The sequence below is a fragment of the Buteo buteo genome, chromosome 13 (assembly GCF_964188355.1).
Source record: "Buteo buteo chromosome 13, bButBut1.hap1.1, whole genome shotgun sequence".
Classification (NCBI taxonomy): domain Eukaryota; kingdom Metazoa; phylum Chordata; class Aves; order Accipitriformes; family Accipitridae; genus Buteo; species Buteo buteo.
The window spans coordinates 18,667,002-18,688,151 of NC_134183.1; the positions used below are offsets into that span (position 1 = coordinate 18,667,002).

Genomic DNA, 21,150 nt, shown 5'->3' on the forward strand with positions numbered 1-21,150 from the left:
GGCTGCTCCTCACTGCCATGCCTCCCCTCCGGCTCTGCACGTGCCGTGGGCTGAGGCAGGGAAGGTCTGGGGCTTGGGGAGCAGGGACCCGACGGTGCAGAGATGGGAATGGCACGTTCCTGGCTGCGCAGACTCGGCATGAACGGTGCTGGGTCTCTGCGGGGATGGGCAACAGACCTCTGCCACCGGGCACGGGCACCTGGTGCCTGTCTCCGGTTGGGGTACCAGTCTCCCAGTGCCTTCCCATCCTGGGTCCTGTCCTGGGGTCTCGGTGCAGGGTGCTGGGCTGGGCTTATGCCCAGGGCCTCAGTCCCTGTCCCAGGGTCATGCCCAGGGCCTCAGTCCCCGTCCCTGGATCCGAGCACCCCTGCTCCCCGGGGCTCCTGTCCCAGCCTCTTGGGCTGGGCAGCTGGGCGAGGCTCTGTGGTCCCGGTCCCAGGGCGGGATGCTGGGTCAGGGTCCCCGTCCCCTGCGTGTCAAGGTGCCGGTCCCCGGCCTGTCGTCCCGCTCCAGGATGGTGCTTTGGGAGCCGGTCCCCGTCCCGCGGTCACATACATCCCGGGTCTCGGCCCCCCTCCCCACCCCCAGCGTCCAGGCCGCCACCGGGGCCCTCGTCCCGGGGCGGCGGCCGCGCCCCCCCCCCCCCCCCCCGGTGCGCCAGCGCGGCGGGAGGCGAGGGGGGCCGGGGCGGGGGCTACGCGGGGGCTGCCCCGCGGCGGCCCCGCCGCCACCGCCACGGCCGGGCGGGGCCATCGGCGGCGGAGCAGCGCGGCGCGGGCCGCACACGGCGCCTGTGCCGAGGGGCAGGGCCGGGGAGGCGGGCGGCCCCTTCGCCTCCCTCCCCTCCGCTTCCCGTCCCTGCCCCTTCCCCCATGGCGGCGCTGGGCGACACGGCGCGGCTGGCGGCGGCGGCGCAGCGCGGGGCGGCGGCGCTGTGAGGAGCCGCGCGGGGCCTGCGCGGCGCGGCGCCGGGCGGGCATGGCGGGCCGCGGCCGCCGCGCCTGGCTCAGCGTCCTGCTGGGGCTGGTGCTGGGCTTCGTGCTCGCCTCGCGCCTCGTCCTGCCCCGCGCCTCCGAGCTGGCGGCGGCGGCGCGGCCCCGCCGAGCCCGCCCGCAGGGCTGCCGCCCGCCGCCCGCCGCCGCCGCCGCCCCGCCGCGCCGCCCCGGCCCGCCGGCCCAGAGCTTCCTCTTCGTGGGGGTCATGACGGCGCAGAAGTACCTGCGGAGCCGCGCCGTGGCCGCCCACCGGTGAGCGGGCGGTGGCTGGCGGGCGGGCGGGCGGTGGGGGGGGGCGGCTCCGCTCGGCTGCCTTCGGCTGGGCTCGGGTGGATTCGGCTGGGATGGGTTCGGCTCGGTTCGGCTGGGCTCGGCTCGGTTCGGCCACGTTCGGCCGGGCTCGGCTCGGTTCGGCCACGTTCGGCTGGGCTCGGGTGGATTCGGCTCGGCTCGGTTCGGCCACGTTCGGCTGGGCTCGGCTCGGTTCGGCCACGTTCGGCTGGGCTCGGCTCGGCTCGGCTCTCGGCACGGCCGTTTTTCCTGAGGAGCGGCTGAGGTAAGAGCCCGCGGGCGGGAGGTCTTCCGCGGCGGGGCCCTTGCGGCCGGGATCCCCCCCCACGCCGGCCCGGGGACCGCTCGCTCTTCCCCGGGGCAGGTGTGAGCGAGCCGAAGGGGGGGGGCACGCTGAGACCCGGCTGTCCTCACACCAGCCCAGGCGCAGTGTGGGCAGCACTGGAGCGCTCTCCGGGCAGCCGGGCCGGGTTGTGGGGAGGGAGGTGCCCCGACCTCTCCTCCGCTGCCTGGACAGGTCGACGGAGACGTGAGGGGTCGAGTTGAGTCGCGTTGACGCTCTCACAGGGTCTGGTTGAGCCGGTACCTGGCAGACGGACCCAGAGGTCTTGCCTGAGGGTCAGGCAGCCCCTCCAATAGCGAGGGGGCACCTACCACCGGTCACTGGGGGAGACGCGGTCGTCAGCGTCCTTCCCTCAAAGCTTCTGCCTTGGGCATGGTCGCGTCACGCTGGTGCAGTCCTTGGCTGCTGCTTCTGAAGAGAGCCGACAGCCTGCTAATAATAATAATAAAGTTTGGAGACCGCTGTAACCACCTGGATAGGGGAAGAAAAGACTGCTGTGCCAAGCTGACAGCATATGCTTAGGAACGAAACTCAGAAAACGCATCTGGGAACAAAGAGTAAAATCAACCTCTGCTTGTCGCAGCTGTTGCTAAGGCTGGACCAGGTAGCGAAACAGCTCAGATGGGGAAAGTCAGCTTGGGTGAAACGCCTCTAGCTTTGGGCTAGTGAAGCTAGCGCCAGAATCAGGGTCTCTGAGCCATGTGTTTATTACCTGAGTATACCTTTTTTTGGAGCAGGGACAATCTTTGTGCTTTGCACTGCGTGCTGCTCGCTGTAGCCAGCGGCGTGGTCTCCAGCTGTAGCTGGGTATCGCTGTGAACGTTGCGTGCTAACAGGAGTTCTGTCCAAAGCCTTGGCAGCATCAGAATAATCATCTCTTATGTGAGAGACGTGTCTGTGGCTTTGGAGAAACTCTCTGCTCTGCTGAAATATGCTTATTGCTCCAGCGTTCGCGCCAGCAGGCAGTGCAGGGAGGCTGCGCGGGAAGCCTGCTTGGGAAATCTGAAAGAGTTAAGAGCTAAAATGTCAGCTCGGGTATACCCCAGCTCCGACTGAGCGCTGCACAGCCAGTGCTGTCAGAGGAGCAGCCGGGAGCTCTGGGGCGGATCTTGCTCTAATAAAACGTCCCCTTCAGTCTTGTACTAGAACAAACCCTTCTCCATCTCCTGCCTGCCCAGGTTGAAAAGTATTTGGCCCTATTGGCCAGTAAGAACAGTATGGCAAAACTGTGTATGATGGACCACCTCCTCCTCCTCCCACTGCACAGCTCTGGCTTTGGGAGAGGGTTGCTCTCTCTCTGTATCATCATCAGATGCACTAAAATTGCTTAATTTGGGCAATCTGAAGCATATTGTCCACCAACAATGGTTTTAATGGTAACTTAATTCCTTCTTTCAGCAGTAGACCTGTAATAAAGTTACAGAGAGTGCATGATTGGTGCTTTGAAATGGGTGAAAGAATCTATTTCTTCAGGGTTATGTATTCTTCTTCACCATGTGGGATGGAACATTTTGTATTGCAAATCTCATGAGCCATGTAATTTACATTTACATACAGAAAGGCTGGAGTTATGTTGGGACATCACATAACAGGTTTTATGGCAGAATAGTTTGTTTAGCATCAATCAGATTTTGTGTCAAGAATTCAAGAAAGGGAAATTTATCACAATATTGTCCAGAGATGGGTGTTAGTTGTGGAGCATTTAACTTTGCTGGTGTGGGAAGGATTCATGTCCCTGGCTTTGCCCATGCTTGTTGAACAGTCCCGTGCTGTGGGAGAGCTGGGTTTACAGAACCAGATCTGCAACATCTGCTCACACAAAAAAAAAAATGGCTAAAGATGCAACTTTAGAAATCCAGCTATGGAATCGGGCTCCTTCAGCCCTCTGAAGGAGATCTGAGTATCACTTTTTCCTGCACTGCTATTTTGGTTTAACCTCTAGAGATGACATCCACTCTCAGAAGGGATGAATAAAGAGACCTCTTAACGGTGCGGTAGGGCTAAATGCATTTTTTTCACCTCTGTTGCTAAAAGAAACTGGTGACAGGAAGACATCTTTGGGGGAAGGTGGGGAGGGGGGAAGAGGAAGACAAACCTGAAATCTTAAATGGTTTTTGATTGCCATGAAGTACTCAAGCAGACAATTGCTGGGATTACTACATTGACAAAGCATCCTGGTGAGCTGAATCGCTGGCACAGCGAGTGAAATGGGAAGCTGCTAGCAAGGCATTCCCGGGGTGGCAGCATATGCAGAGCCTTGATACTAACGCTAGCCAGAGCACTGAAAGGAATTAGGGATTCAGAGGCTGAATACCTCCAAATTGCTGTGGCTCAAAGGCCATTTACAGACACAGCTAAAAGGGACCAGAGCGGAAAGCATTTGCTGATCCTTGCTACTGTGAATCCAGATAGGGTCTAACAAGAGGGGAAGCAATCCACTTCCTGAACATCAATCACGAGCAAAATGACCACTGCAAGGCAAAACGGGCCTGCTGGATTTTCAGGAGACGCCGGCTCTTTGAAACAGTCATGCTTTTGTAGTCTGCAAGGCAGAGAATAAGGTTTTAGATCTACAGGTTTTCGGAGGGCAGATTTGTAGCTTCAGCAGTTATTGCATCTGACAGCCAGGTTAGCAGAGCTTCCCTTCCAGGAGGCCAGTGAAGTGCAGCAGCAGAAACTGCAGTGTCACATCAAAGGACAAGAAATAGTCAGGAAAAGAGCTGTGCAGGAAGGAGTTAAGGTATGGCTGGGGTTCAGGGAAAGTGCAACAATATGTGCTAATGGTTTTGCAGTTGAGGGGAGTTGTCCTGAAAGAGCTGCAGGAAGGAGAGGATGGGAATAAGCAATCTCCCAGAAGATTTAAGTGTGCTGTCTCAGGAACAGAGATATCAGCCAGTTAACTTTTTTTTTTTTTTTTTTTTTTTTTTTTTGCGTAGCAACTAGATTTCCTGGGAAACGTGGCAGGAGACTAGTGTGAATGCAGTTAAAGGCAAGATGTCAGAGGCTGGCCTTTGGCAGTGTCTCTGCAGGAACACAGCCGCAGTGCTTCTCAGTTTGGGACAGTCCCCATGGCATCTTGAAGTGCCACGAGGCCACACACATGAGGACCACAAGCGATGCCTGGGCTTGTGCTAAGCCATCCCACTCCTGCAGCAGAAGGATGCCCTTCAGGAGGCTCTGTTTCAAACGTCCTGCCACACTGTTCACGGTGGCTTACAGGAAACAGACTGGACTGGAATCTAAATACCTGAGTGCTTGGAAAAGCTTAAGTGAAAGGCAGCCAGAAGGATTTGGGGTCTAAAGGAGTTTGTATTATCTGTCTAAGCCTGCACTAGCTGCTGCAGAAGTGTAATACAAAACACATTTTTGTGTTTCTTTTAAATTCAGAGCCTAGGTTGAGGCTTGTGTGGTATTTGGTTTTGGTCCTTTCTGGTTGCTAGTGAGGTAATACGATGGATTGTGGAGCATGCACTCTTGCCTCTCGGGAGGAGGTTGTGTGAAGTGACTTTGAACATCGTGACAGCACGATACACATTTTGCTTAATGTGTCCATCATACCGCAGTATTGCAATAGTGAGAACTCGGGGTGTCCTGCTCTTGTATCCTCTAGCAGACATATGACATACTTGGCCTTTCCAAGCAGTAAGTTACCTAAATTTTGCAAGAATGTTTAAGGAACAGTATGAAACAAGTAAAGTGAGAGCAATTGGCTTTGATGCATGGGGATAAGGAGAAACAAAGTCACCTATGTACCCCAAAATAACCATAAGGCCCAAACCTCTGAGACACTTGGGCTTTGATCTTAGTCTGACCCAATGAGTATCAGTGTGCTTACAGATGATGGATCTGTTTCTGTCCCTGTTTCTACAAGGAAGGTGGATGGATATCCATGGACAGAAAACTGGCATCACTTTAAATTGGAGGACTTTAATTCAAAGGACTCTAAGGAGCTGTGGAAGCTGCTTGGGTTCTCCATTAAAGCTGAATATCAAACTGTCCTGCAAAAATTTGAAAGGAACTCCCCCTCAAAATCTGAATTCTGTAATGCAGATCTTAACTGACAAGCTCTTTTAAACCTATCTGGAAATTTAAAAAACCAGCTTGTTTTTCTGACCTCTTGTGATGATCATCTGCAGTACCACATGCAGGAGCAGCATGCTGGTTTCTGTGCTCAGTTCTCCTGGCTAAGCTGTGATTCATTTGCTTCCCCTGTAGCAAGCGTTGCTGGAAAGATGGGACCTTGAAGAACAGTTATGCAAAACTGGCCCTAATTCAGCATGAAATTTAGCTGAACCATGTATTCAAGAAATCACTCTTTTAGGTCCGTTATCTTGCCAAGTTCTTCACAAATTATGATTTTCTTCAGCATAATTATACAAGATGACTATTTCTCAAAACTTTAAATGGTTTCTCTGATCTCCTCTAAGGGAGGTTCCCAAGCAGCAGACAAAAACCAAATACATTTTATGTAATCGTCTCCACTTTGGGTCTCTACAAAGGGAGCACTCTGCATAACACCACTGACTGTGCTTCTGCTGAGTCTGCAGAGCTGATAACAAAGCAAGGTAATACAAATAAATAATAAACACTGGAAACCGAAGATAAAACATTGCAGATCAGTGCTGCTCCTGCTCCAAGCTATGCTTCTGAAACTTCTTTTTAAATGAAGAAATGACTTAAGACAACATTTGGTGACTATAGTAGTGGTCACTTTTTAGAAAATACTGGGGTTTTTTAGCACTCTCTTTGTGCACAGTTTTCTGTATTGCATGAATACCTGTACCAACTGTGACAAAATCTTTGCACCCTGTTTGCTTGTGACTTGCTCAGATTAGGGTACACATAGAGTATCCAGTGCGCAAAACCAGTTAAGGGATGGTAAAATGGACTTGGTAGCCACCAATACTGGAGCGGTCCTAATGTCCTCTGCTAAGAGGTTTCTTCTAAGGAAGCATTACCTAATTTTTCTGTTTCTGTTCGTTTAAATTGCACTTTGATTTGCTTGTCAACGCTAGCTTCTAGTTTGTTGGAGTTATGTGCCCTGTGCACCGAGAGAAACCAGGTCGCACTGTCGTGCATGTTTTCAGTGCTGCTCCTGGGGAAGGTAATAGAGAGCCTTGCCATCCTGATTCATGCACATCCTCCTGTTTAACCGAGCAGATTCAGATTACACAGAGGAGATAAGGTTGGGTTCTGTCAGAGCAGTTCAGTTGCTGAGTTTTTAAATGACCAGTTTAGTACATGTATCGGTCAGAAGCTGATCTTTCTCTCTGGATAGAGTTGAAATGGCCTTAAGCTGCCTGAGGCCACCAGTGATCACTGCAGTGGAGGTGGTCTCTGCAGGCGTAGATACAGGAGTTGGGTGGCAGAAGTGTCGTGACCGCATTTCCTTTAAACAGCGGAGGGTGACGCAGAGCCCTTGCAGGGGGAAGGAGGGCATCAAGTTTCACTAAAAATATTTTCTCTTGTTTTTTTTTAATTATCAAACATACAATTAATTTGCAGATACAATCTGCAAGTCTTATATTAGAGAAGCCTTGACCAGGAAAGCAATGTCAGCTGGTGGGAGCAGGTGCTGATGGGGCCACAGAAGTAGGAGGGTGTTGAGACAAGAGCTCTGTGCCTAAGGAGCGGAAGGGGTCAGGTTGCGGCCCATATCCTGAGAGCAGACACGGTAAACTGGACTTCAGGTGGGAGGATGGGCAAGAAACATAGCTGTTAACACACTAATCTGCAGAATCGCTTGTGATTGAGGCAGGTCTGATTCTTTGCAATGTCAGATGAAAAAGTTAAAAGTAGCTTTGATAAGAATTCGTCCATGCATTTACCAGTCCTTAATTCTGCTGATAGCTGGGGTCAGAAAAATGTACTTAAAGTTCATATTACAATCTGTGGTTTGGCTTCTTTGGCGGAGTGCAACAACGTGTTTCCTGAGCAAACTGTTCTTTCTGTATTCTCTCCCCCAAAAAGGGCCGCAGCAAGCTGTGGCTTAGACATAAGGAGCAGCACATGGTGACTCCCATTGTTTCAGCTGCTGCTGAGCAGCGCTTGCATTGACACAGACGCTCAGGCAATTTTTTGATGTGGGAGCATATTTCGTCTGTCTGGGTTCAAATGAATGCTTGAAGCCACAGTCACAAATAACACGGTGAGTTGTCTCATCCTAGAAATTGCATTGTCACAGGAAATCAGCAAAGGCTTGGTCAAGCTGTGCTGGGGCGTGGTCGATGTGAGATCTTGAGGCTGAAGTAATGTCGTGGTGCCAGCTCAAGTCACACACTGATCATTGGGGTATGGTTAATGTTAGGGCATGGTCTTTCTGTGTGCGTTGTGCTCTCCATGTATGCAGGAATATGTCTCTGGTTTATTCCTGTTTTAGTATGAAACTTAAATGTGGCCCAGATCCTTGAAAAGATGGGGTCAAACTGGCTTTGAGCTGAGGGGTTTAGTGCAATACGAGGACTGGGAATCAAATGTGCCAGGGCTTATGGATGTACATGCATTTTGTTCCCTCTCCATTGAATGGGAACTCTTCTCCTGACAATATTTAGGGGGGGTCCTGAGGTAAGGGTACCTGGTTGGAGAGAAGGAGTAAATTTGAACTGGGAACCAACAGAAGGGGTGGTGGTGTAAAAAAAAAAAACCAAAAAAAACCCAACAAAAACCCAAACCAAACCAAAACAAAACCCACTTGAAGACTGCTCCACAAGAGTCCAGAAAGGAGTGATTGAAGATATCTTGCATTGTCCATAGTTTGTAATCATTACAAAGGCAGACCTTTCAGGATCTTGAGAGCAAGTCTGAAAATTCATTGTTTGCTTTTGATTAAAAAAAGCGAATAAGCAGAAATTTCCATAAGACTTTAGCTTATAACTTCACCTGGTGATTGTCTGGAAAGTGTCCTGGGTCCACCCAAAGCTGCATGGGGAACTGGTCGCAGTGGATGAGATAAGCTGCATTTCTCAGTAGCTTCTTCTGCCTTCTCTTTTTATGAGATTAAAATTTGAATGTATCAAGTACCTTTAATGAAGAAGTCTTTTAAACTTAGATTGGGAGTTGATATGGGAAGAGCAATTTACCATGTAGTCTTTTCATTCAAGACCAGATGATTTGTATGTGGAGTGTGGGTGTCAGAAAAGAAACAGCAAAACTTCCTTAATAGTTAGTGAAAGTTCAAGATATGAACATGTCTTATTTTTAAATGGGCAGTTTTCAATGCTTTAACAGGATGTGATTTTATAACCAGTAGTACCGTGCATTAATTGCATCACTGTTCATTAAAGGCCTCAACCTCTGTTGTGAAGTCAACAGGAATGTTTCCACTGGCTTTACTCTGTGCTCTTCTGGGAAGCTGGGATCTAAACTTTTCCTATGAAACACTACCCATTGCAGTAAGAAATCCAGAAGTCAAAGCTTTTAAAGTAATTGGGCAATATTCATTACACAGGGCTGAAGTAGTGTGTAACTGTTAAGGTGTCAAAGTTGATGTTTAGTTACTGCTAATTAACTGCCTTTGTGTTTGCTGGTGGGACTTAAGGAATAATTCTTCTGAAATATTTTTACATTGCAGGCTTTGTACAGTAGCTAATTCTGGAGATCTCAAATTTCAGATGGTCTGTACTGCCCAAAATCTGCTCTGCTTTTGGCAAGAAACCTATGTTGAGAGGCATCTGGTAAAAGTGACAGTGATGTATTGAGGGAATACTGTGTCCTTTATCTTGAGACCATTTTCACATTCAGCTTTGAATATAGGTTATATTCTGATTATAGTCACCAAACATGATTAGAAAATATTCTCCCTCTGTACAAAAAGGGGCAAAACTTGTTGGTTTACCAATGAAAATAGTTTTCTGTGAAGGATATGTGAACTCTGCTTTTTCCCAGGTAGAATTTGAGAAAATGGCACTGAAAGCCTAAAATTCATAATTTTTAGGGCAAGGCTGTAACAGCTACATGATTGAAAATCCTCCATGGAGGAGGTTAAGTATTCTGCAGTCTGCCTTGAGGAATCATCCTACGTCTCTTCCTGCAATATAAGTGACCCAGTTTGCCCACGCAGATGGGTTGGATTTGGCAAAGAGGAGCACAAAAGGTGTGGAGCAGATGTCGTCGCTGTGCTGCTTCGCACAGAAAAGGCTCCTCTTTTGTGATGTTCCTCTCTACTAAAATCTAGTTTGAAGTGTGCAGAAAGCTGCTGGAGGTGCAGCTGTTGGTAGCACCAGGTCATCTGTTGGGATTACATGTTTTGCATGCATCTCTTAAGACTATGTTTCTACTAGTCCTTTGCTGGTATGGGCAGACCCATTTGAGGTTAGTGTTGCTGCCATGCTCTGTGCTTCTCCGGCCATCACAAACAGGCAGTAGTGTTTTACTTCTGTCAAAGCCCTACATGCTTCTCCACACAGCATCTGGAGAAGTTGCTGTTTGGTTGGTTTCCCACAGGGTACTGATTCTTCACAAGCTCATGTGAAATTTGCATCTATTTACTTACTGGAAGTCAGTACTTCTGAATGCACATTTGCGCTTTTGGGGACTTAGAGGGACTAGAAGGTGGATATGATGCTGGAAAACTTTCAGGGAAGCTTTGGAGGCATTAAATCCAGTTGTATGTGAATTGTTTGCCCATCTTGGCTCGCTTTGGCTTCACTCTGTATCTTGTGACCAATAGCTGTTAGACCAGTACTGAGTGTGCTTAAGAAATCCTGCCTGCCAGTAGTGAACTACTACTATTGAATTATTTTTCTTTCAGGGATGCAAAAATGATACTCAGATGCTTGCCATACCAGAATTTTTTGTGTGTTATACCAATTGATCTGTGTGCCATGTGAATATTCGCATTTGTGGGGGAAAAAAATAACATTTCAAGGTGTTTAAAAAGCAAATTTGTAAAGCAGATGAGGTGTAGTTCCTTTGAGTGGCCTCTGGTAGAACTCTTTGCCTGCCTTTGTTTGCATACTTAATTAGTCCTTATTGTCTTTTTCAATCTAGAACATGGTCCAAAACCATTCCTGGCAAGGTCGAATTCTTCTCCAGCGAGGGTTCAGACACCTCTATTCCCATCCCCATCGTGCCGCTTCCAGGTGTAGATGACTCTTACCCACCCCAGAAGAAGTCTTTCATGATGCTCAAATACATGCATGACCACTACCTGGACAAATACGAATGGTTTATGAGAGCTGATGATGATGTTTACATCAAAGGGGACAAACTGGAGAACTTCCTCAGGAGTTTGAACAGCAGCGAGCCCCTCTTTCTTGGGCAGACTGGCCTCGGCACCACAGAGGAGATGGGGAAGTTGGCACTGGAACCAGGTGAGAACTTCTGCATGGGGGGACCAGGAGTGATCATGAGCCGGGAAGTCCTGCGGAGAATGGTGCCCCACATTGGCGAGTGCCTGCGAGAGATGTACACCACCCATGAGGACGTGGAAGTGGGAAGATGCGTACGGAGGTTTGCAGGAGTGCAATGTGTATGGTCCTATGAGGTAAGGATGAGGGCACGGAGAATGAGGTGTGCCTTGGGGAAGGTAGAGGAGAGGGTGGGAGAGGCTGGCAGCAGGGGATTGCTGTTGTACGGCTGCACAGCAGTTGCTCCAGAGCTTCCCTCCCTTTGCAACTTGGCCATCCAACTGTACAGTTTCTACACTCTGTTTTCTCCAAGCGTCACCCTGGGAGAAACTTGCACAAATACAGAAATGCAAGAGTAAGGAGGGAAATGGAGCCTGACATTAGGCACATTGGGGTGGGGGGATGAACATTCATCATTCATAACATATTTTTATTTAGACAGAAAGGGAATAAGCTTATATCAAAATGGCCATGGGTCCCTGCAGTCTTGACTGCCTAGGCCTCTTTTCTCTAGCTGGGTATGTCATGGTGTCAGTGTGGAAAATAGATGATAACAATTACTGTGCAGCTCGCTGCAGTTGAAATGTACAAGGCTGACAGATGTTTGCCCTGACAGTGACAGTTTTTTCCCAAACTACAGCCATGGCAGAGGTGTCTCATGGTGGATGGCACTGTCATACCTGTGTGCTGAGCTGCCTCCCAGCCTGCCAGCAGCCCAACTCCATTGCTGCTCAGGGGACTCGCTGGCAGCTCCATCCTGCAGGTGCCTGCTCAGCAGGTCCTTGATGTCAGCAGAGACAAGCCACCGTTCATACACCGAAACATGAAGTCTGCCCACACTGGTGTGGCTGTGAATTTGGCATCTTGGAAAAAAATGAGAGGGTCCCCAGCGTGGTTGTGGCAGTTTCCTGCTGCTGTTCCTGTGGGATACTGGGGGCTGGTGGCTCCTCCCAGGGGTGAGGGGGAGCTTCTCCTGCCTGGGTGTGCTGGTCTCCTTGAAGTGAGTCCTGGGTGTTTACAGACTGACTGAAAACACCTGCTGGACTTGAGCTGCTGTTTCTCCTCTAGTACCAGGGAAAAAGCTGCCTGGTCTGCCTTAGAAATAAGGGACAAGTTGAAAGCAGAAGAGAGGGTGAACAGTTTGTCTTTTTACACAAACATTTATGACTTGTACGCAACTATCGCTTTGTCCTTTTATGAGATGTGGTAACGAGGGGGATTCCTCTGACCGCATGACAGAGGAGCTTTGGTCATTGATGATAACAGATACTGCTGCTGACCCGCTCTTTCACTGGCAAAGACTTCCGTTAAACTTTTGACACTGAATTTCTGCCCCCAAAAGCTGTTACTTCGTTTCAGTTCACAGTTCAGTGAGGGAATGAGGTTCCCAGCTGCAGTAATTCATTCATATCTTTTGTGCATAAAGACTTTCTGGACTAACAGTGGCTTTCCTCATGGCCTACTTACAGACCTGGAACTAGTTTATGTATTGCCAGCATTGTGGTTAGCCGTTGATAAGGAATCAGTAACTTTTTCCGCAGTTTTTAGCAGCATAAAATCTTTACTCTAGACATTCTGAGTTGAAATAAATTCTGATGTGAATGCCTGTGCAGTGTGACATTTGATAACTTACTGAAGGTCAGTATTTTAGTCCTACTGAAACTGGCAAAGACCTCCTGCATTCAATATGATCAAATTTTGGCTTGAAATAGCTAATGATAGCACACAACTGCACTAGGAATGCTATCTGACAGAATTAGATTGGCCTTTTCTCAAAATCAGTTTTGTTTGATCAGCTTCTGTCAAATTATCTGTAGTGCTGAATTCTCCCAAGTGCCATGAATTACTTAAAATTGGTTTGTGTGAAGTGTATAAACTGTAGGATGTTCAGAAGTAACCCGTGAGTGTGAGATGCTAAGACTCAGCTGTTTCGGAGAGAGGGAAGAGTTTCGGTGATGAAAGTACACTGCTTCTGCAAGGAATAGGTCCACTCTCATTTAGTTGAGGCTTTTAAATTTAAAAAACTGTCATATTTTCCTTTTTTTTGATCTGGTCCTCTCATTGCCCAGGCAACTAGATTAAATGTGCCTGGTATTTTATTTAAGATAAAGCAATAGCTGTGTGAAATAACACAGCTGTCGTAACAGCTGTGTTAGGAAAGCTTGGTGTAAAAGCAACATTTTCCATGTCTTGTATGTTCATGAACATCAAGTAACAGGCCACTGTAAGTGAATTGCAAAGCGTTGTATTTCAGTGAGCTTCTGACAGAGCAAAAAGTTTATCTGTGCCTTCTCTGCTGGGGCACAGCCACCACATTCTTCACAATTCCTGTCAAAAGGGAAGCAGTAACAGCATAAGGCTCAGCAAACAAAATGGCATTGGCCTCAGAAAACCCAAACCTCAAACTTCTCCATCACTTGCTGCACTTCCTATTCTGGAGAGTCTCAAGTGGAAGCACAAATGAGGAGCTCAGGTCTTTGCAGTCACCCCCCAGCTCTTTGGGTTTTGTTCTTAGCATCTTGGACATGGAATGCCCTGCCGGACCTCAGTGCGGGTGGTTTTTTTCCCTGCACTGTTCTTGCAGTGGGCTCTATGCCCAGAGTCATTTTACTCATCTCCATGACTGTCACTGCCCCCTTTCTCTGATTTTAGGATCCCACAATGTCTTTACTGTGCTGCTCATCTTCCCTGGCTCTGGCTCTGGTGGTGTGCCCAAACGTGTCTCCAGGCCTGGCTCTGTTTTTTTTTCTGCTCACAGCAGTCTGTCTCAAAACCCCGTTTTTTCAACCCCTCCCTGTGCTTCTGTCACTTCACTGCTCTCTGTGGTGCCTCTTAGACCACTTCATTAGTGGCACTGGTTATTGCCCGTTTCAAGACTTGGAAAGATTTGTTCACACTCTTCCTGCTGCCAGGACCTTTTCAGCAAATACAGTAAAGGAATGGACACCATGATTCTTTGGACTTCCTGTTTCATCTCATCCCAGAAAAGAGGCAGCAACAGTGTGTGCAAGCTTGAGGAGAAGCTTGAAGCTCCCTGGGCTCTGGGGAGCTTTGTCTGATGCGCCCAGGCTGCTGCTTCAGGAGCAGTTTGCAACCCATGATGGATTTTAGGCTACTGTGACCAGGCTTGTAGCCGTTGCCTTACTTGACACAGGTCGAGTGAGTCACAGATAAGACATGCCTCTTAAAATGTAAGTTCTTTATGGCAAGGATTCTCATTATTGTAAAAACAAAACTGAGACTGTTACTGCTATTTGATGAATAGCTGTAAAACTCAGCCCTCTATAGGGTGGAGCAGCCAAAGCTATGGCTTTTATACAACAAACTGGAAGAAAAAAAGTCTTGAAAAGAATGGAGCTGTGAAGTCTCTGAAGCTTACGGATGGGAGCTTGACAGTTTATGAAGTAGTATAGAGCACAGTCCTTCCTCTTGAACAGGACAGAAGGCTTGTACTGAACTTGCTAGGAAGTGATTCTGTATTTCTGGTGAATGTTGGTATTTTGGACTTCTGGCAGGCTGCTGCGTTTTTTCCTCAGAAAAAGTTCACATATTTAAGTCTTCTTCTTTTCTCATTTCCTCCCACCAGTAGTTCTTCTAGTTTGTCTTGCACGGATCACAGAGACATACTAGTTTTGTTTTCTCATGCACTGCCATGCGGTGCCATGCATGGTCTTGGCTGTTCAGCCTGAGGACAGGTTTCAGCTTTGGTGACAAGCTATCTCATTTGTGATTTAAACGATCCCAACGTATTGTTGATCTCAGTTTTCATTTTGAGTCTAATGTTTCCTTTAAATGCATCTAAATTACAAAGCCATCACTCTGTAGCTTAGTGTTGTTTCAGCCTCGTTTCATAGCTGCTGCTGAGTATTGTTCTAATTTGTGTTTAATATCCTCACCTTAAGAGCACTGGTAACTTTAATACAAGCTCTTTGTAGCTGCTAGAAATCAAGGCAGTGCTGATATATATCCCATTAATTTCTTCAGTAATAAAACCCTTCTGACACATTGCTTTCAGGTGATACTAATGCTTCATGTCCTACAGTGCAATAGAAACAGCTGGATCCAACGGAGCAGCTTACGCTGCTTCTAACTGCTAGTACAAATGCCCAAATGTTTTGTCTGGTTTTCCTTCTGTTCTGATTGAGGGTAGTGGGAGAAATTAGGTAAGAAGCATCAAGTGTGTCTATGTGCAGGGGGCAGTGCTTTCCTCCAGACTAGCGACAAGTACTCTTAAATGTCCTGAAGTGAGACAGGTTTTTTCTTATAACATACATGGAAAAGAAGCTATGACAAAGGGAGCAATCACGTCAGGAAACATAAGCATCAAGGAAGAGTATGTCCAACCTTTTGGGCATTGGTGAGGGAAAATGTAGGGCAGTGGTAACTAGGCGTAGCAGGGGGCTTCTGAGAGGAGGGGGATTTGAATTAATGTTTCGTGTGGTCTTTCATCTGTAGTAATTGAAGATAATTGCTACTCTGAAATTCACTGAAGTTAGGAAATTCCTTAAAGTGCTCGTTATATCTGCCAAGTATGCTGGCAGTGCCAGAACATACCATTTCTGGAATGGACTCTCCTGTGGGCAAAACTGAAGTTTATGGTTTTCTGCAAGATAGCCAGAAGTAAAAAAACCAAAACACCAAGCAACATCAACAAAAAAAGTCCTGCAGTGATTGATCAGAACTGAAAGACTGGGGACAGATGCAACTGTTAACCACTAACCTTCAGTTACCTTGCTTTATCATCTGAGAAAGAACCTTCATTCATGAAAAAGGAGATTCAGGCAGTTTGTAGCTGGCTAATGTATGGTATGCAGCATGTGGTGACTTCAGCAGGAAGAGCTGTACAGCTCGGAGCAGGGCAGGATGGGGTCTATGAGGAGATGCTTTGGGCAGGGTGCTCTGAAGCACCTCGGTTCACTGCAGTATGTACGGGGCAGTGGGGTTGGACTGTGAAGTTTGGTCACTCTTGCTCTGTGAACCCTTGCCTTGGACTCCAGGCAGAAAATGTAAGACTCGGCTTGTCTTTGTGGTGGGAGCATCCAGCAGCGCTTCTGAAATCAGATGCTCTAATACATATATATTGTCCCGGCTTCAAAGCTCATATGTTTTTTTGAAGTCAGAGCATAGGAACTTGGCAAACCCTGACAGCAACAGATACCTTATCTCACCGTGTGTGTAGCCCATTGCATCTCTTCAAGAAACGTACAATACAAATGACGTGTGTGTATGCACGAGAGAAAGGATACAAGCATGCCCAGTGTTTTGGGGTGGATGTTTATAAATCCATCTTTTCTTAAGCACTAAATTTTATCTTTGAAACACTTCAGAGATGTCTTTTTGGCTTCAGAGTAAGTTGGAAGTGGGTGGTCATCCATTCTGGGGATGGATGGAGATTGAGCTTCATGAAGGTAATGAGGAGTGGCATTTCGTCAGAGGACAGACAGGTAAGACTAGAGAAGAGCATTATCTGGGCAGGGAAGGTGATGCATGGGGCTCCGTGTGAGACTAAAATACGTGACTGATGTGACAGGGAGTCTGTGACGACAGTGGGGGAGGTAGTGTGGTATGACCACTGTGGTCTAATTTTAGTAGCAATGTTTGCTGAGGAGGAGGGCAGAGAGGTCAAAGTAGAGAGTAAAGGCTGCAGTTTGGGTTTGTGAAACCAAGGTGTGGGTTAGGGAGGGTTTGGAATAAGAGACAGATCTCAGATCTGCACCAAAGTCCTGACCTAGCTCTTTCACTTCAGAAAAAAAATTTAATATTTGAGAAGCAAATATTTCAAAGAGGGAAAACTTGACATCACTAAGTCATTTCTTGGTGGCTTCTGAACTCAGGTTGGTAAAGGTTTCTTGTTTGTTGTAGAAATCAAGAACCACTTTGTATATAGTGCTAAGTGTTGTACCAAAGTTACTTGGGTCTGGATCTCACTGACTTTCTGCTGGCCATCATTTTGAAAGAGGAAGGCTGTGTGATTTGTGCTTACATATACATGCCTTTCCAGGCTGTAGAGACTGTTTGAGACTGACCTAGTTTTTGTGAGCACATGGTTAATCTGTCCCTAGTTAGCTGGATGACTTGATCTAATGCCTAAGCTGAGGGTTGCTGAAATGGGGACTTTGATGGTGTCGTGCAGACTCTAAGGAAGCTTCAGCCATTAATCCAGCAAACAGAAGTATTGCTTTTTTTCCCTCCATTACTGTCTTCTTGAAGTACAGTGGTTCGGTTAGAAATTAGGATCTGTGCAGCCTGTTGAGTTTAGGGAACCATCAGGATTAGTTGTTATCTTGAGGACAAGCCTGGAAAGACTCATCCTTCATTGCATGACAGGACAAAGAACTCTAACAAAATAGTTTATCATCCCAGTTTCTTAATTAAGGCACACAGAAGATACTTTAGGATTTGAGTTTGTTCTGTTGAGCAGCAATAGGTGCAGGGAGGCAAGTCTGAGACCAGAAGCTTTCTAATGTATTTTTTCTCTTCTGAACTGATGGGAAAGCCATCTCTCTTTGGCAGGGTAGATTCTTGCTTTATGGATTGCTGGAGCTGGGAGGCTCGGTAATTGGAGGAAATGATGCTGTGCTGTGATCAGAGCTGCGTGCTGCACTGCCTCTTGTAGGTGAATCCCACCTGACTGGAGACCTTGGAAGGACACGGTTAAGTTCCAAACCTAATCAATATAAAACCCAGTAGTACCTGTGTAGTCAGTTGTCTCCCATGGGTCAATTATGTCTGACCAAACTTTGAGTTGGCAAGTTTCCTTTTCTGTTTTATTTAGTGCTTATGTCTGTGTATAAAAGATGAGGGTGAGAGAATAAACCACTTCATGGCTGCCTCTGTATAAACAGAATCTCTGTGAAATGTCCCATGTGACTAGACAGTAAAAAAAAAAAAAAAAAGTCTATCTTAGCTGAAGTGGATGTGAAGTGTCTTCAGCTGGAGCTTTCAGTATGGAAGTTGTTAGCTGATCTATATGTAGAGGGTAACTGTGACCTGGATATTTGGGGCAGGGGAAGGGGGTTAACTGTGTAAGTTTGGAGATAATACTTGCTTTTCTTCCCTCAATCTATTAGAGCCAAGTTCTGTGTGCAGCTTAAAGTGCCAGCAGTATGTAGGTATCAGAGCCTGTAAGCATGGGAGAGAAAAGTCAGACTTGTTTGGTGATGGGAAATAGAAATAAGTGCTGATGTGGGGAAGGGGCTTATTATAAACTAGCTGAGGTCACCGAAGGGATGGTAGAAACACATTTTGCTCAAATGCTTTTAGTGCTAGCTGTATTATACTTGGAGTATGGTGTTTTGAGAAATATTTGGATTTTTTTAAAATAAAAACAATTGAATTATTACATAGAAGAAACAAAAGGTGGATCTTTTAAATGGATGGATATGGTGGGTTTTGATGTAATATTTATTTGTTTGGTTTTTTATAAAAACAATTTCGTGTAAAACATCATTTTCTTTTGAACTTTGAGTGAGTGAACACAGATAATTTTCCAGAGTTGCCTTAGACAGTGGTTATAGCCAACTGTATTGGTGTGTAGCACCTGCTGTGTAGGTGTTTCTTAATGCTTTTGGAGAAAATAGTACATAGCACGTTAACTCTGCCTTGACACAGCACTGAGTAGCTGCCCTGTGAGCATTTCCCTGTGCTCTCTGGGCTGACAGTGTACTAGGGCAGTCTCCGAGGATGCATTTGTGATGTGTACAATTACATTTTGCCAGTTCACTGTGTTTGCAGTCACTGCTCTGCTGCTGGTGCTGGGAGATAACATTGAAAAGAGCTGTTAACACCAGGCAACTCCTCGCCTCAGCCCACAAACTGCCAATTCCTCTTTTGCTTCCCAGTTGCCTACTCCTGAAGTCACTGTCCTTGGTGAACTTTGTGGTCTCCCAGTGCTGACAAGGCAAAAGATGGCATTCGGTGTGCTGCCATGTTTCTTTTTTTATAGCTTCCAGCTGCAATTACTAATGAGAACTGTGTATCTTGAGTCTTCCTGTGCATTGTACCCAAGTCTACTTAACATATGTCAGTAAGGAGCTTGGCTTTTTAAGCTGTGGTGGGAGAACCATTGGTTCATGGATGAACAAGGAAGATGCAAGATGACGACCTGCAATGCCCGGTCCTTGCAGCAGGCAGGTAGCAGTTTAACTTGGTGCTCTGCAGTGTTGTCTGATGGCCCTGCGGATGGTGTAAGTATGTAATCTGACTGCACAGAGGATTAATTGTCCGGGATTTGTCTAACCTCATTTCCTGTAGACATCTCCTGGCTGAAGAGCTGCTGCTGCTGTTTTGTGTTCTAAAACCATCTAATTTGAAGCAGAAAACTTAGTTCTACTTTGCTGGACTGTTACACCATCTTTAATTGATCCTTAGAATGCTTAAAACACTTTAGCACTAATTTCCTGTGTTAAAAGCTTATCTGGACTCCTGGCGGTGTGAACTTTCATGGTTATCAGCTGGAGACCTCTTAAAATCTTGCCAGAAATCCCGATTGCCTGAAGGGTGGGGATTATCTTCCTGCATGCCCAGACCAAAATGACCTTTATGTGTCACAAAAGTTGGGAACATAATTGGAAGGGTTTGGGGAACTAACAGGGTTTGTTTTTTTAAATCCTGAAGTTTCAGCAGAAGGTGTATTTGGGGATCCTTGCAGAACTGAAAGTTGAGTTCTGGTTATTTCTGGTTAGTTTCTTACATAGAAGTGAATTTCTGCTGGTGTCCTCAGTGAAAGCAAGTTAGTTGTTAGTGGTTCTTTCAGATGTGTTTTGAGCAAGTTTAAAAGTACTGTTACAATAACGAAGCAAAAATAAAAGTTGTGATGGATTTTTATCAGGGGCATTCTTGAGAACCAATTGAACTTCATGCCAGTTAATTGCAGCTTATATGGTAATGGTGACTTCGGTAAAAGAGTCAAAGCCTGCATGTAATTTAAATTGCTATTAGGGACCCAAAGTGTTTTTTAAGACTCTTTGAATAGGAAATGTCCTTTTATCCATTTATACTTTGTCCACACTGCAGTGTTGTACCCTGATATGAAGTATTGCTGATAAGAGGAAAGCCACTACAGTGAGCTCTCTTTTCCACATAAGTCCCCCAGCAGTTTTTCTGCTTCACGGCAAGCTTTGCAGTGGGCGTAATACCATTTTACCTGTGCTGCTGGCAGTGACTTGCTCCCTGGGCTGCAGCATAGATGAAGCTCCAGCGATCAGCTTCTGTGCTTTGTGGTCTGATGTCCCGGGAGCATTGCTAGGGTAGAGCAAACGGCTTCATTTAGCGTCTCTTCTGGTTCATAGCTGAGAGCACATGTCAGTACAGGATGGGAGCCCTGAATAGTTATGCAGAGCTGTGAGATGAGGCTCCTACAGCCAGTGCTTTAGAGTCATTAGCTTAGAAAGAGGTTTAGGAAAAGGCACGACATGCTCTTGTGTAATGAAGAGAGCAGAGGTAGGGTCTTACCCGCTGGATCTAAGCTCCATCCAGATCTCTGGGTTTAAGCATTCCTACTGAATGGCTTTAGGGAGCTCCAGCTGAGTGCTATATTTTTGTTCTTGGAAGCAGTCTTCAGAAGCATCCAGTACTCTTTGTGGATCAAGCACAGGTTCTTAGACAGAGTCTAGGATCAATGAAATAAATGAGAACCCATAGTTTGGACTCAGCCAGCAGTTCATTAGAAAGCAGAAAAGGGTAGTAGAAAGCTGCTTACCATTCCAGAAGTGCTACTATCACGTTCTTCCAGCTGCAAAGAAAAGCATGTTATCTGAAAAATAAAGAAAGAAGCACGTTATCAGAAAACTCGTCTACCTTTGGGTTGCTCCAGCCTTTCTGGGTAGGCAGCCAACATTTGGATGCTGCATCCTTTCCCACTGTCCTCTTGGCCATGCTCAGACCTTGTGTCAGTGTGCTTTCTGAAAGGCTAGCACAAGTTTGTTCATGAAAAGTTGTTGTCTGCTCTTGTTCATGATTGCCACTTCAAATGGGTGCAACGGGTTAGAAAAGTGCTCTGAGAATAGCAGCAGAGTATTAATGAAGGTTCCTCTGCTCATAGGCCTTCAATGGGTGTAATTACTTGGCAGTAACTTCTTTAAACCTTATTTGAATTAAAGCTACATGTTTTGGCTGGTTATGTCACCACTGTATTAGTGAGGAATGCAGGAGAGAGTGCTAGTTTGCCTTAACT

At 46.9% G+C, this 21,150-nt stretch overlaps 1 protein-coding gene across 2 annotated transcripts in view; it reads left to right on the forward strand.

Annotated features, from left to right (window-relative positions):
• The first annotated feature begins 899 nt into the window (after window positions 1–899).
• CHSY1 (chondroitin sulfate synthase 1) overlaps window positions 900–21,150 on the forward strand; it is a 79,177-nt gene continuing 58,926 nt past the window's right edge. The window contains exons 1-2 of one of the 2 annotated variants that reach the window (XM_075044968.1): window positions 900–1,247; window positions 10,618–11,113. In XM_075044968.1, the coding sequence (XP_074901069.1) occupies window positions 979–1,247; window positions 10,618–11,113 (765 nt within the window). In that variant the 5' untranslated portion in view covers window positions 900–978. Of the gene's footprint in view, window positions 1,552–10,617; window positions 11,114–21,150 lie in introns of both variants that reach the window. The other variant, XM_075044969.1, reaches the window with a different exon arrangement.